Here is a 12,923-nt window from a genome sequence, read left to right as displayed (position 1 = left end):
CAACCCCTTTTTCCATGGAATGTCCTATAGATTCACTTCACTGGCCCAAGGTCCTTCTTCCCTTTGGAGGTAGCAGAGTTTCCATTCTTAAACATCCCTGCTCCTCCAGCTATTCCCCACATCCCTTAATCTTCGGCCCTTCCCCGTCCTCCTAGGAAGCTCCTCTGAGCACAATCACTGTCTCAATAACACATCTGGGGTCTGGAGCTGGACATAACATTCCAGGATGGAGCAGACCAGTGCAGAGTAGTGCTATATTATCACTGCCCTTCTTGTAAGCACCATTCCACCATGCGTTGTGTTTTTGTGGTGGGCATGGAGGGGGGATGGAAAGAGTACTGTTCCTCTGCTCAAAAACCTACATGGCTCCCTAGTGCAAAAAAGGCATTTCCCCAATTGCATTTCCTGAAACACCAGCATCCCAGAATAAATGAATGGGTGTTTTAAGAATAAAAAATATCTGTGACTAGGTAAGTTTGGAACACACTGCTTAACATTCATTCATGAATAAATCTTTATTAGATGCCCGCCGTATGCCAGGTACTGTTCTAGTCACTAGATATATATTCATGGAGAAAAGAAAGCAAAATCCCTGTTTATGGAAACTATAGGTCAGACAAGAAATACTATGAATGTGTGAGGACCTTTTAGAAGACTTGCAACACACAATAACCCATCATAAGAGAAATGCTGATGCAAAAAAATGAGCTTAATTTCATTTATGTCAAGATACCACAAGTGTAGGATCCTTGTATAATTACTAATATACTGGGGAAGAGGATTTGAGTTACCTGTTTAGGGAACACATGCTCACAACACTGAACAGATTACCCTGCCTTCAGCCAGTGTATCTCTTTATGCCACCACTGTTTTGTATGGAAACTTTCTAATGTAAAAGGATGCTAAAGGTCAGCCAAGAAATATTAAGAGCACAGCAAGCTCAGCCCAAAGGAGGGCTTAGAGGACACCACTGGGCATGTGGGAGGGAAGGGGGGTTGTCAAGAAACTAACAAATATGCAGAGGAATGGAGGACAGACACTGCTTCCCCCACCAGGGGAGGGAGACCAATGGGGGACTCAATCCTAAGAGAAAAGCAGCTGATCCAACAGCTCCCAAGCTGAGCATCAATGAGGCAGGTGGCCAGACTGGAAATGGGGCAGGATTTAGCCAGGGAAGTAGAAGCACCGGGTCAGGAATTCCACACCAAACAAGGTCAGGATGAGGAAAAAGCAGAATGGACGCAGTGCCCCAGGAAATCAGATACATAGTCCACAAAGCCCAAGTAGGCTCCTGACAGCCCAAGGAGCTTTTCCCAGGAATCGGCGACCTGGAGCATCAAAAAGACAAGCTACCCTTTGCCCCTGGTAGAAAGAGCTAAGGACTACTTCCAACCCCAGCTGGCTTCCATTTATAATCCAACAGAACTCTTTTAAGCCCTTTTAAGTGAACCTGGTGCTGCCAGGCAAGAGGGCACCAAAATGGCATAAAAAGCATCAGCGGGCACCTGAGCTCCTGCTCAACAACTCCTCCAGGCTCCTCTCCTCCCCACCGCTAACTTCAATACCCTCGCTCACCACTCCTTCAATTTCTTCACCCACTTCGGCCCCATGTTCCACTGGGTCCCTCTAGACTTCCATTTGGGACACTGGCCTTAGCTTGAACCACCACCTGCCGGTACGCGTGACTGTCGACATTTGCTCTTCGTGCCAGCTCCAGGGCCCCAGCCCTGGCCCTTCCCTTCCCTTGTCCCAGACTCTCGGGGCAGGGAGAGTGAACTCCGCAGACCCTTCCGGGTTGGGAGGGTGAGGCTGCACAGGGCCAGCTACCCTGACCAGCAAGTGAACCAGGTCAGAAGGGCCTGTGCTGTGTACAAGACGAGCCAGACACATTGGGAAGAGAGAAAGGAAACTCTGCGATAGGTAGAAAGGCCAAGTTTGGAGAGAGGCCGATATGGGAAGGGATTTGTTATTTGTGGAAAGCTCTTATTTGGTGGTGGGAAAAGAATGGCAAATATGTAACACAATGTTTCTGTAACTATAAATAACACGCAAATACCTTTCCTAATGCAAATCATATGGAATCAGCTTTTCTGGGAGGCTTTTAAAAATAGGAAAAGGCAAGAGAAGGAAATAATATGTATTTAATCCATACTATGTGCTAAGCACTTTTCATACGTTGTTTGCTTAGTCCTCTCCTCTTCTGGGGAAGGTCTTCACTTTATATATGGGGAAAATGAGGCTATGGAGTAAGGAATTTGACCAAGGTCCCATGATAAACCACAATTGGAAAGTAGATCTATCAGGTTCCAAAGCCCTCGTTCTTTCTGAAATCAAGTACCACCTTCCCTAGAGGCAGGGGCTAGACTAGCTGACCTTTCTAGATTCTTCTCTATTGCCAGGATATCCAGAATTGACTTGTTCCCAGCAGGTGCCCTAAGTCTTTCAGGAATATAAGGATCTATCGTGTGCACTGTGAACAATAACTCAACAGAGAAGATTTAAGGTGGTGGTAGCAACACTGAAAGTGCAACTGGGAGACGCTGGGCTCTGCCACTGCCTTGCTGTGTGACCTTAGGTCAGTATCTGCCCTCTCTGGGCTCTAGTTTTCGCATCTTGAAAATGCAGAATTGGGCTAGATGGTCAGGAAGGCTCCGTTCAGCTCTGACAGTCCTGTCTCTCAGGTGGTGGAGTTCACTTTGGTGGTCTGAGGAGGATGTCCCCCAAGAAAGCCCACTTTAGAGCTTCCCCGAGCCAGGCCCAGTCCCTCTGCCCACCTCCACTGCCCAGCCCACACTGACCTGCACCTCCCGGGTCAGGGCCAGCTCCAGCAGCTGGCCAAAGTGCTGGCCCAGCGTGCTCAGGGTCTCACTCACACAGGCCTTCATCGACTTCAGGATGTGCTCGTTCTCCACCTGCAGGCACCTGGAGAAAGAAACCCTGGGTGGGCCACTGTAAGGGGCAGGCACTCAGCCCAGAGCCATTTTAGGGGACAGATCCGGGCCTGCAACAGGCCTGTTGGCGATGCAAGTGGCCTGGGAAGATGACATCAGCTCCTGGGGAGTCAGAGATGGAATATTCCAAGGCTGGCTCGTCCCCTGGCTTCCTAGTGTTCAAAGAAGTGCTGGCCTGAAATAGGAGCTAACAGTCCATGTTGCCAGGAAGAAAGGCCATCAGAAAGCAGTCAAATCCATACCTCTGGGCTTCTCCCTGGGAGAATCTGCCATCATTGCGGCCAGGGTCTAGGGATGGTGGATGGGAGTCATAGAGGAGGGTTGCTGGTGTGCCAGGTATGCCTTGCTCACTCTAAAGGTATATGGCAATGCCTGTGACCCTTTAAGAAGTAGCTGCCTAAAGCGTGCAGACAGGAGCCTTTGAGGATTTTCCACTCACACAGGAGGATCAAGATCAAATCCACCCCTATGACCTGAGAATGTTTCACAACGGAAGGCCAAAGACCCCATGGCAGTCCTAGGAATGTCAAGTTCCAGGTTTTTCTTCTAGGGCCTGGGGGCTGGAAGGGGTGAGGGAGGGTGGCAACACACACCCAGGTGTGCATACAGACAAGGTTGAGTGTGTGTACATTTCTGAGTGTAGACACATGCGTGTTTATGTATGTGAGATACGAAGAGATTGTGAGTGTATTTCTGTGATTGTGTGAGTGTATGTTTATATATCTGTGCATGTCTGTGAAATCCTTGTCAATGTGTATGTGAGTGTAAAGGTGTGTCTGCTTTCACCTTGTCTTGACTTTGGAGATCAAGGGGCTTCCCAAAGCTGGGGTAAACTTTTTCCTTGTTACCAACCCTCAAGAATCCTCTTTCTTCCTATGCCCAGGCCTCTCCTCTGCCTTTTGCATTCTCCCAGGCCTGAAAATCGAGCAGAAAATCCCAAGGGAGTCTTTTAAGGTTGCTGATAAAAGTCAGCAAAAGGAAACTCCCAGACCACCACCAGGCCTCCCCACTCCCACTGTCCCTGTGGGAGAAGATGCCACCCCCTTTCCCTGCCTGAGGACTGGCTGGCAGACCCTGTCTAGATTCACCCAGAGGCCAGATTTACCTCTCCGTGACCGCTGACAGCTCTGAGCACTTCTCCATTAGCAGCTTTTCAATCTGCAGAAAAATAGATCAATTTTATTCAATTAAGTAAGCACTGGTCGAGGACCAACTGCTGAGCTGGACCCTCTGGGGCAGAAAGATGAAGAATCAAATCAGCCAATTTGGAAAACAGGCACATAGACTATAACACAGTGTGATATGGATGGCAAAAGAGATCATCATCAGTTGCTTTGGGGGCTCAGAAAAAGAAAACTGAGCAATTAGTTATGCTGGGGGATCTGGGAAGCTTCAGAGAGGAAGGGACATTTGAGCTGGGTTTTAAAGAATGAATAGAAGTTTACTGTCTGCAAAGTGGAGCAAGGAAAAGGGTAGAGCACTAAGGTGCAAAGAGATGCCAGAAGAAAGAGAAATAAAGGGGGATTTTCAGTGGTTTGCTTTGGACTTGGAGGAGATTCAAAACCATGGGCTTTGGAATTACACAGCCTTAGGTTGAATCCGGCTTATACCATTCACTGCATAACTTTGGGCAAGTTACTTAGGCTTTCTGAGTTTCTGTTTCCTCATCTATAAAGTGAGGACAACAACACTAGCTAATATTTTTAATTAATTTAATTTAATTAGGACTCAGCCCTCACAACACATCTATGAAATAAATGCTATTATTATACTCATTAGGATGATGGAACTGGGGCACAGAGAAGTTAAGTAACTTGGCAAGGTCACACAGCAGACAGAGCTGACACTTGAGCAGGCAGGCATTAAAGAGGGTGTATTTAACCACTGCACGGTGTCTCTCAGTGGTTATGTTGGCCTCAGAGGTTGTTCAAGGTAAATGATGTGTATGTAAAAACATCTAGCACAATTCCTAGAACAGAGCAGATACTCAGTAAAGGTCCTTACTGTCTTCCCTGCTTCATTGGAAGTGGAGAGAGGTCCCTGAGACAAGAAGAGTTAGGACTCTATACAATTCAGACCCACTCTTCTAAAAGGCAACCCCATTCTGAGTGCCCACCCATGCCCATGCCAGGCAACCCACCTGGCCCATCTCCTGCGAGGAGCTCCTGCTAACAGCGCTGTACTCGCTGACCATGGAGCGGGCGTGGCAGGTCAGTCGCACGCTCATGCTATGGACACGCGCCCAGCGGTCCTGGGCCAGCTTCTGCCCGATCCTACGCAGCTCAGTGCTGATGACCCAGCCCCGCTTGAGCAGCAGCTGCAGGGGGTCTCCGGGGCCAGAACCACCTGCCAGGATGAGGTCGCCCTGTGCATCCTCCTCCAGGTTGATGGGCTTTGCCTGCAGGACACACATGCACTCACACTCCGTCATGAGCTTCAGGTCCTCCATCCAGCGCTGGACCGAATCCACCTGCATCAGGTGCAGCCTGCAGCCGGGGAACAGTGCCATGAAGGCTATTAACACTCCACAATTTCCAAAGGTTTCAATTCCAAGCCATCTGGTGTTTACTAAACACCTACTATATGCTCATCACTGTTTCTTGCATTCACTTACCTTAATCCTCTTATTTCTCATTATGTCCATCTTACAGATAGTAAGATGTTTTGAGGGCAGATGACCAGACAAATCAGGCAATGAAATCTGACAGAGTAGCAGATTATCTTTACAATAAGAGGAAAATAGAAATAGCTTAAATATCAAATATTAGCTATGTCAAGTAAGCTATGGTACAGCTACATGGTTAAATAATGTGCACTTATTTAAAATAATGCTTTCCAAAAGTTTATAGCAAAGAAAAATGTGTGCACTAATAAAATAAACCCACAGTATGCAAAGCAGTATGCAGAAATGTAAACACAATTATTATAACTATGTTTAAAAGCTATCTCTAGAAAAAATATTTAAAAGAAATATTAAAATGCTAGTGGTTCTTTATGGGTGGTGAAACGAAAAGATTTTTCATTTGTTTTCAACCTTTCTCTAATTTCCAAATTTACTTTCATAAGCATATATACTAATTTTGTAATGGAACAAAATTGACTCTATTTAGTACAACAGCATGAGAATATCCATTAGATCTTAAGATCTTTGTCAAATAAAATTCACTCTAAAATTCACTTAATCAAATAATAGTAATATCAGATCATTAACAAAGCTTTGAACGTTGCTTGAATGAATTATATTTAATATCACATAAGTGCCAGACACTGTGGGAAAAGTGGAGATCAACATGCCACACCTCCCCTCTCATGGAGCTTTTGATCTACCTAAAGAATCAAGACATAGTAATGAGAAGTTAAAAAACAATAGATTTCAACATCATTTGAAGATTATGACAGAAGAAGACATACACACTTAACCTTTAAGGCTGGGCTCAAGTCCCTTTGCCTTGGTTTGTAACAGTGTTCTAACTAGTCTTTCTGTTGCTAATCTTACCTGCCTCCAGCCATTCTCCACCTGCCACTAGTCATTCACTCATTCCACAGAACAGTATTCAGTGCCTACTATGTACCAAGTACTGTTCTAAGCTGGGCTATAAGAGCAAGCAAGTAGATAAAAGTCATTTCCCTTGTAAAGGTTACATACAAGTGAGAGGACAGTCAACTTCCAAAGTAATTTCCAGAATAAATAAGCAATGCGTACAATACGTTGGAGGTGGTCAGTGCTCTGAAGGAAAAGAACAGGAAAAAAGAACAGTACAATACGTTGGAGGTGGTCAGTGCTCTGAAGGAAAAGAACAGGAAAAAAGGATAGAGAGTTGTGGGGGTGAAAGGGGGAGTAGGCATTGCAATGTAAAATAAGTGGTTCAGAGAAGGCTCACTGAGGAAAGGACCTTTGAGCCAAGACATGAAGGACATGAGGGAGTGAGCCATGTAGATATCTGGGGGGAAATTGTTTCAGAGAGAGAGAACAGCAAGTGCAAAGGCCCTGAGGCATAAGTGTCCTTGAGATGTGTGAGAAAGACAAGAGTTAACCTGGCAGAGAGTGGGATGGAGGACTTGAGGTGAAAGCAGTGGAGGGTGGAGGTGAGCAGACCCTATGGAGCTGTGTGGGACAAGGTGAGGATTTGGCTTTTATTCTGAGTCAATACAGCCAGCACCCAGAAGGCATTGATGAGGCCTGGTAAGTAGAGCCAAGGTACCAAGTAGGACTGAAATGATAGCGGAATGCTCCAATTATCATGGTTAAAACCACGCCTTCATATTTACTGTTATTTAATGAGGAGTAGGACTTTCTGAACGATGCAGCTGTTTGTCTATGAAGCTTTAAATGTAATTTTTAACCACAAAGCTTATACTGTTTATGCAAATTGTGCATGTGGTTTCTTATAGCTTTTTAAATTGTTAAAAATAAAAGCTTATCAATAACCTTTCTTTTTCCCTCTCCCTTCATGAAAAATAGCTATTATATTTTGTAAAGAATTTGAATAGATGATAGATAGATGAAAAATCACTTTGTGGATATACCACAATTTATTAAACCATTTTCCCATTGCTGGGAACTCACCTTGTTTCCAGTTCTTGGCCACTATAAACACACTTACACATATGCCCTTACATAACCAGTATCTTCATTCTATGCCATAGACCCCCAGGAGTAGGAGTGAAATTCTATAGATGCTGCCATATTGGCTCCCCAAGGCAGCAATGCATCCCATTCCCCGAACAATGCAGGAGAAGTTTCTATACATATATCTTGTTACTCCCCTGCGTGAGTCCTCAGTGTGCCCCCACTGACCACTCCCCCATAAGTTAAAATTCCTGAGGCTCAGATGGGGAGTTTCCAAGATCTGGCCCTAGCCTCCCTTACCACACATCTCCCTTTTCCATCTTCCCTCATATTTTAGCACCCTCACCATAAACACACTACACTCCAGGCACATTCAACCTTCCTGTTTCCCAAGCGTGGCTCTCTTTTACCGTCTCCCCCATGGCCTTGCACAGACAATTCCTCTCAGATCAGAATCCCCTTTCCTTCTTCTCTACCTGGCGAGCTCCTATTAACCCTGCAATACCCGGCTCTCGTGTTACTTTCTCTGAAGAGCCTAAGTCAGAGCTCATCAGCTGCCCCCCAGGACCCCCACCTCTCTGTGCATCCTCCATTGGAGCACTAATAACATTCTGCTGCAATTTGTATGTTTGTCTGAACTCTCCAAGTCCTGTGAGGGACATCCCTCGTGTCTGGTTTATTTCCAGCGCCTGACATATACCAGCTACACATCTAAAAAGAGCGGCAGGCATTTACTGCCATACCTCTGCAGAAGACTCCACATATGCCTCCACCATTCCACCTCCCCAGGGAGTGCCCCACGAACAATGTCAACTAAAAAGAATGCACAACCTAAAAATTGAGAATTATGTTTTATTTGGCGGACAAAACTGAGGACTTCCAGTCTGGGAGGCAGCCTCTCAGAACAGCTCTGAGAGACTGCTCCAAAAAGGTAAAGGAGGAACCAGGATATAGAGGAGTTTTTGCATCAAAGACCAAATAGTCAGAACATCACAACATTACTGTTAAATAAAGAAAATCAGACATCTCAAGTTAACGAATTGAGCACTTTACTGTGCATGGGAAGATGCAAGAGCCTGGGCGCACTGAAATCACGCCTTTGATGTGTACCTTAGCTATCTAGGGCCAGTATCCCGTGCTTTCCCATCCTGCATCCCCTCAGGGTGGCTGCAGAGACTGAGGGCTTGACTGCGGGCAGCCCGTTTGTCTCCATCCTGAGTTCCCTCGGGGCTCACCTTTGCGGGCAGCTGTAGTGGCTTGATGGCTGTAACATCCTTTGTTTACTGATATGGCAGGCAGCATTTTTCATTCACGACAACATGATTGGAAAGGTGATATAGAGGATGGAAAAGTCTATGACCCTCATGTTCTAGAGATACAGAACTGGGAAGCCAACTGACCTAGGGGCTTTTAGGGGGCAACAAATGAACTAGTCACTCACTCACTGACTCATTCTCTCCATAAACACTTTGCTGTGGACATCTGTTGTTTTTGTCTTCCCAGCATTCTCCCTCCTTCTGCCATCAGTAGCAAAGACGAGTTCTATTAGCTGCCTCTTGGGGCAACCTAGGCTTCAGCGTTTCTCTCCTCTTTGGGGAAGGCCCCTCCTCCCAAACACAGAGTGGTCCCCCAGGGGAGATATCTGCGCTGTGTGAAGACACCCTTGGCCATAGCTGGTGGTTAATCCATGAGTGGGCTCCTGAACCAAGCTGCATGAATCCAATTCCCTCTCCCCAAACTGAGAAACTTAGAACCAAGAGTTACACAGACTGGAGTTGTTGGACGCAGGTCACGTTCGTGACGGCAAATTCAGTTGTTCCACCAGGAACTCCAGCATCATTTGGGGACTGGGAAATAAGGCCAAGAGTTAACTTCTATTGCTTGCAACCAAAGGAAACTTTTCTAAAGCACAAGTTCACAAATAACTAAGCAGAGTTGAGTCGGTGCCATCCCTTAGAGAAAAGGTTTTCTGGGAATTCAAAGAAGGGAGCTACTCCTTTCAGTTGGTGATCAGGGGACGGTTCACGTAGAAAGTGGCATTAGAGCTGGGTAGGGTTCAGACACACGAAGACAGTGGGAGAATCCTCCAGGGTGCGGCAGACAACAGGACAATGAGTAGGTTAGTTGGGCTAGAGTTATATATTCTGGAAAAGAGGGAGCTGTGAAGGGTAAATCTGGAGAAGGGGGAAAGCCCTGATCTTGAAAAACTTTGAAGCCAGAGTAGGGGTTGGGCATTTATGCTGAAAGCCACAAGAAGCTATCCAAGGGTGGCAGGCAGGGCAACAGGGGTAGAGACCAGTGGAGTTGAAAGACTCCTACCTAAATCACAGCAGCTGGAGCCAGCACCCAGCACAAAGGGAACCCATGGTGCTGGGGTGGGCTCTTAGCATGTCTCCCTGTGGAAGAGCTCTGGGGTCCTCACGGGGGAGTTACTCACACCCCCTTACTTCTGGCCTGGGTGAGAAAGGGCCGTGGAAGAACCAGGTAGAGAGAAAAAGGGAGTCAGAGCCACCACATGCCTCTGGTGTAAGCCCATCCCAGGAGGCCTGATTAGACCCCAAACCCATATTTTCATCACCCGCCCTCACCCCCAACTCACACGCAGGCATTACTCAGTTCTTGCTCTTTAAGATCTTTAAAAATTAGAAAGAAAGTGGGATTTTAGAAGCTGTGTTGATTAAAATCCTAGCTGATTTATCACTCTGCTGGTAAGAGAAATGGAATGACGAAACTATTGATTTCCCCAATGTTTGTGCATTTGTGCCCATGCGTGTCCGTGTTTGCGGATATGAACTCATTCGGGTGTCTGTCTATATTGTCTGTACGCCGGTGTCTGGGTGTCTGGGTGAGAGTTTGTGTATCTCTACCTGCGTAAATACTCAGATGAGTTTGTGTGTTTACTGGTTTTGTGCCAGAGAAACTCGATGATTAAAAACGGATGGAGTGGGATGGGGCTTGAGCATGGGCTGTGCTTACTCACTCAATTCCAAAGAGTCTATTAAGTGGAGAAAAGAAGTAGCTTTGCAGTGGAGAAACCTGGTAAATACCACCTTAACCAAGAGATCAAAGTGAATCTCACTGCTGATAAGCCACGTTGATAGCATGTACCCCTGATACTACGTGATGAAGACACTTCGCCGCTGCAGCATTTTCCCTGAAACCCATAACTCAGTCTCATCATAGGAAAAACACTGGGGACCCAAACCAAGGGACGTTGTACAAAAGACCTGACCAGTACTCATCAAAACGGTCAGGGTCATCAAAAGCAAGGGGAGACCGAGAAACTGTCACAGGCCAGAGGAGACTAAGGAGACGTGACGATGACGACATGTAACAGGATGTCCTGGATGGAATACTGAAACAAAAGAAGACATTCATGGAAAAACTAGTGAAATCCGAATAAAGTCTGGAAATTAGTTAATAGTAAAGCACCAATGCTGCTTCCTTAGTTGTGGCCAATGTACCAAGCTGCTATTAGACACTAATCAGAGGAACTGGGTATGGGGTATATAGAAACACCGTGCACTATCTTTGCAACTTTCTGTAAACCAAAATCTACATAAAAAATTTTTTTAAGTTTCTTTTAAAAAGATGAGGTTCGGCAGGAAGGTGGAGTCCAGAAGACAAGCCTGAGGGTTTTCTACCCCAACTCGCCAGAAAGAATCTCACATCACTTGCTTCTTCCCCAACCAGAAGCATGGGCTGAGACGGTCTGTCTCTCTGACTTTGTCGTGAGCCCGCAGAAAGAAGCCTTAGAGCAGCGGTCCCCAAGCTTTTAGCCACCAGGGACCGGTTTTGTGGAAGACAATTGCTCTAGGGACCGGTGGCGGGGGTCGGTGTGTGGGGTCTGGTTCGGGTGGTAACGCGAGCGATGGCGAGCGGCAGATGAAGTTTCACTCGCTCGCCGCTCACCTGCTGCTCTGCGGCCCGGTTCCTAACAGGCCGCGGACCAGTACCGGTCCACAGTCCAGGGCTTGGGGACCTCTGCCTTAGAGCATCAAATTTCCAGTGGACGGGAGGGAGAAACCTGGCTAAGGAACCCGAAGCGGAAGGACAGAGGGTCCGCAGTTGGGCTAGGGGATGGAATTTGTCCTCTCGGGGGAAGAAACAGTGCAAGCCTAGCTGGCTTTGCCTTCAGTTGACCCCATCAGCCGCCCTAGAGCCCAGCAAGGGCTGAATCCCAGGCCAGCCTCTTGGACTTGTGCCTTCTATGCTTAGCTATCTCAGGGAGGCCTCCCTCTGGCGTTCAGGCCCTCCGACTGGCTCAGGAAGATGCCGCTCCCTCCTTAATTGCCTGAACAGGCCTGGAACCAGAGCTTCCTCAGGACAGAACCGCTTATCAGGTAAAGGCCTTGAGCGTAAGAGGAGCTTCCGCAGGCCCAGGCCAACAAGGCTTGCACACCTGCACGCAGGGGTAGAAAGAGCTGGCTCTGCTGTTCGTCATCTGTGTAATTGAAGGCAGGCTGCCACTGCTGCTGCCTTTATTTTTTTTCCTTTTTCTGATATTTTTATTGAAATAACACATGTATATAAAAGTGAACAAATTATAATATCAAGCTGCAGTTCCATGAATTTTCATAAGGTCAACACACCCTTGTACCCAGGAACCAGATAAAGAAATAGAATATTAGCAGCATCCCAGAAGCCTCCCTTGCACCCCCTTCTGGACACTCCCCAACCAGAATAACCAGTATCCTGACTCTCACAACATACATTAGTCTTTTGAGTAAGTTTCTTAACCTCTCTGAGCTTCCATTTCTTCACCTGTAAAACAGAGATAATGATAGAACCTTCCACAGTGAGTTGATGGAAGGATTAAATTAAATGGTGAACGTAAAGGGCCTAGGACAGTGCATAGCACAAAGGAGATGCTCAAAAATGTTCATTCTCTTTGCTGCCTTTCCCCGTATGCAACACTTTAGCACCTCTAATAATTATAATAGAGGCTAGAATTTAGTGAGCACATTCCATGTGCTGAGCACTATGCTAAGTGCTTTACATGAATTATTTGATCTACTCCTCAGGACAACTATCTGAGTTGGGTCTTATTATCATTCCCATTTTACAGATGAGGAAACTGAGATGCAGAGAAGTAAAATCACCCAGGGAAAAAGCAGTAGCACTGAGATTGAAACCCTAGTCTCTCTGGTTCCAGAGTCTACTCTTAACTGCTATGCTTCACTGCTTCCTATTCTGCCTGAAGAAGAACAGAGAGCAAGATAAGATGCCTTAACACAGGGAGATATGCAGGGCCATTTTCCCAAGAAAGAACTTCAGGGGCTGCTTATCAGCAATAGGAAGATGAAGGAAAGCTATGAGCCCTGGCTCTGCCTAAAGCTCTGGGTAGCGGGAGGACCAGAATCACGGGCCCCAGAATTGTAATTGCTGCTTTCAGGCCAAAC

At 46.5% G+C, this 12,923-nt stretch overlaps 1 protein-coding gene across 1 annotated transcript in view; it reads right to left on the bottom strand.

Moving 5' to 3' along the window:
• INSC (INSC spindle orientation adaptor protein) overlaps window positions 1-12,923 on the bottom strand; it is a 125,357-nt gene that overhangs the window by 58,631 nt on the left and 53,803 nt on the right. Inside the window, exons 3-5 of the mRNA XM_065882261.1 lie at window positions 5,092-5,437; window positions 4,057-4,109; window positions 2,799-2,922 (exon numbers count right to left, since the gene is read on the bottom strand). Coding sequence (XP_065738333.1) covers window positions 2,799-2,922; window positions 4,057-4,109; window positions 5,092-5,437 — 523 coding nt within the window. The remainder of the gene's footprint in view (window positions 1-2,798; window positions 2,923-4,056; window positions 4,110-5,091; window positions 5,438-12,923) is intronic.

The sequence above is a fragment of the Phocoena phocoena genome, chromosome 8 (assembly GCF_963924675.1).
Source record: "Phocoena phocoena chromosome 8, mPhoPho1.1, whole genome shotgun sequence".
Classification (NCBI taxonomy): Eukaryota; Metazoa; Chordata; class Mammalia; order Artiodactyla; family Phocoenidae; genus Phocoena; species Phocoena phocoena.
The sequence above is the reverse complement of the archived record's forward strand: the minus strand, read 5'-3'. Positions and strand labels throughout refer to the sequence as shown.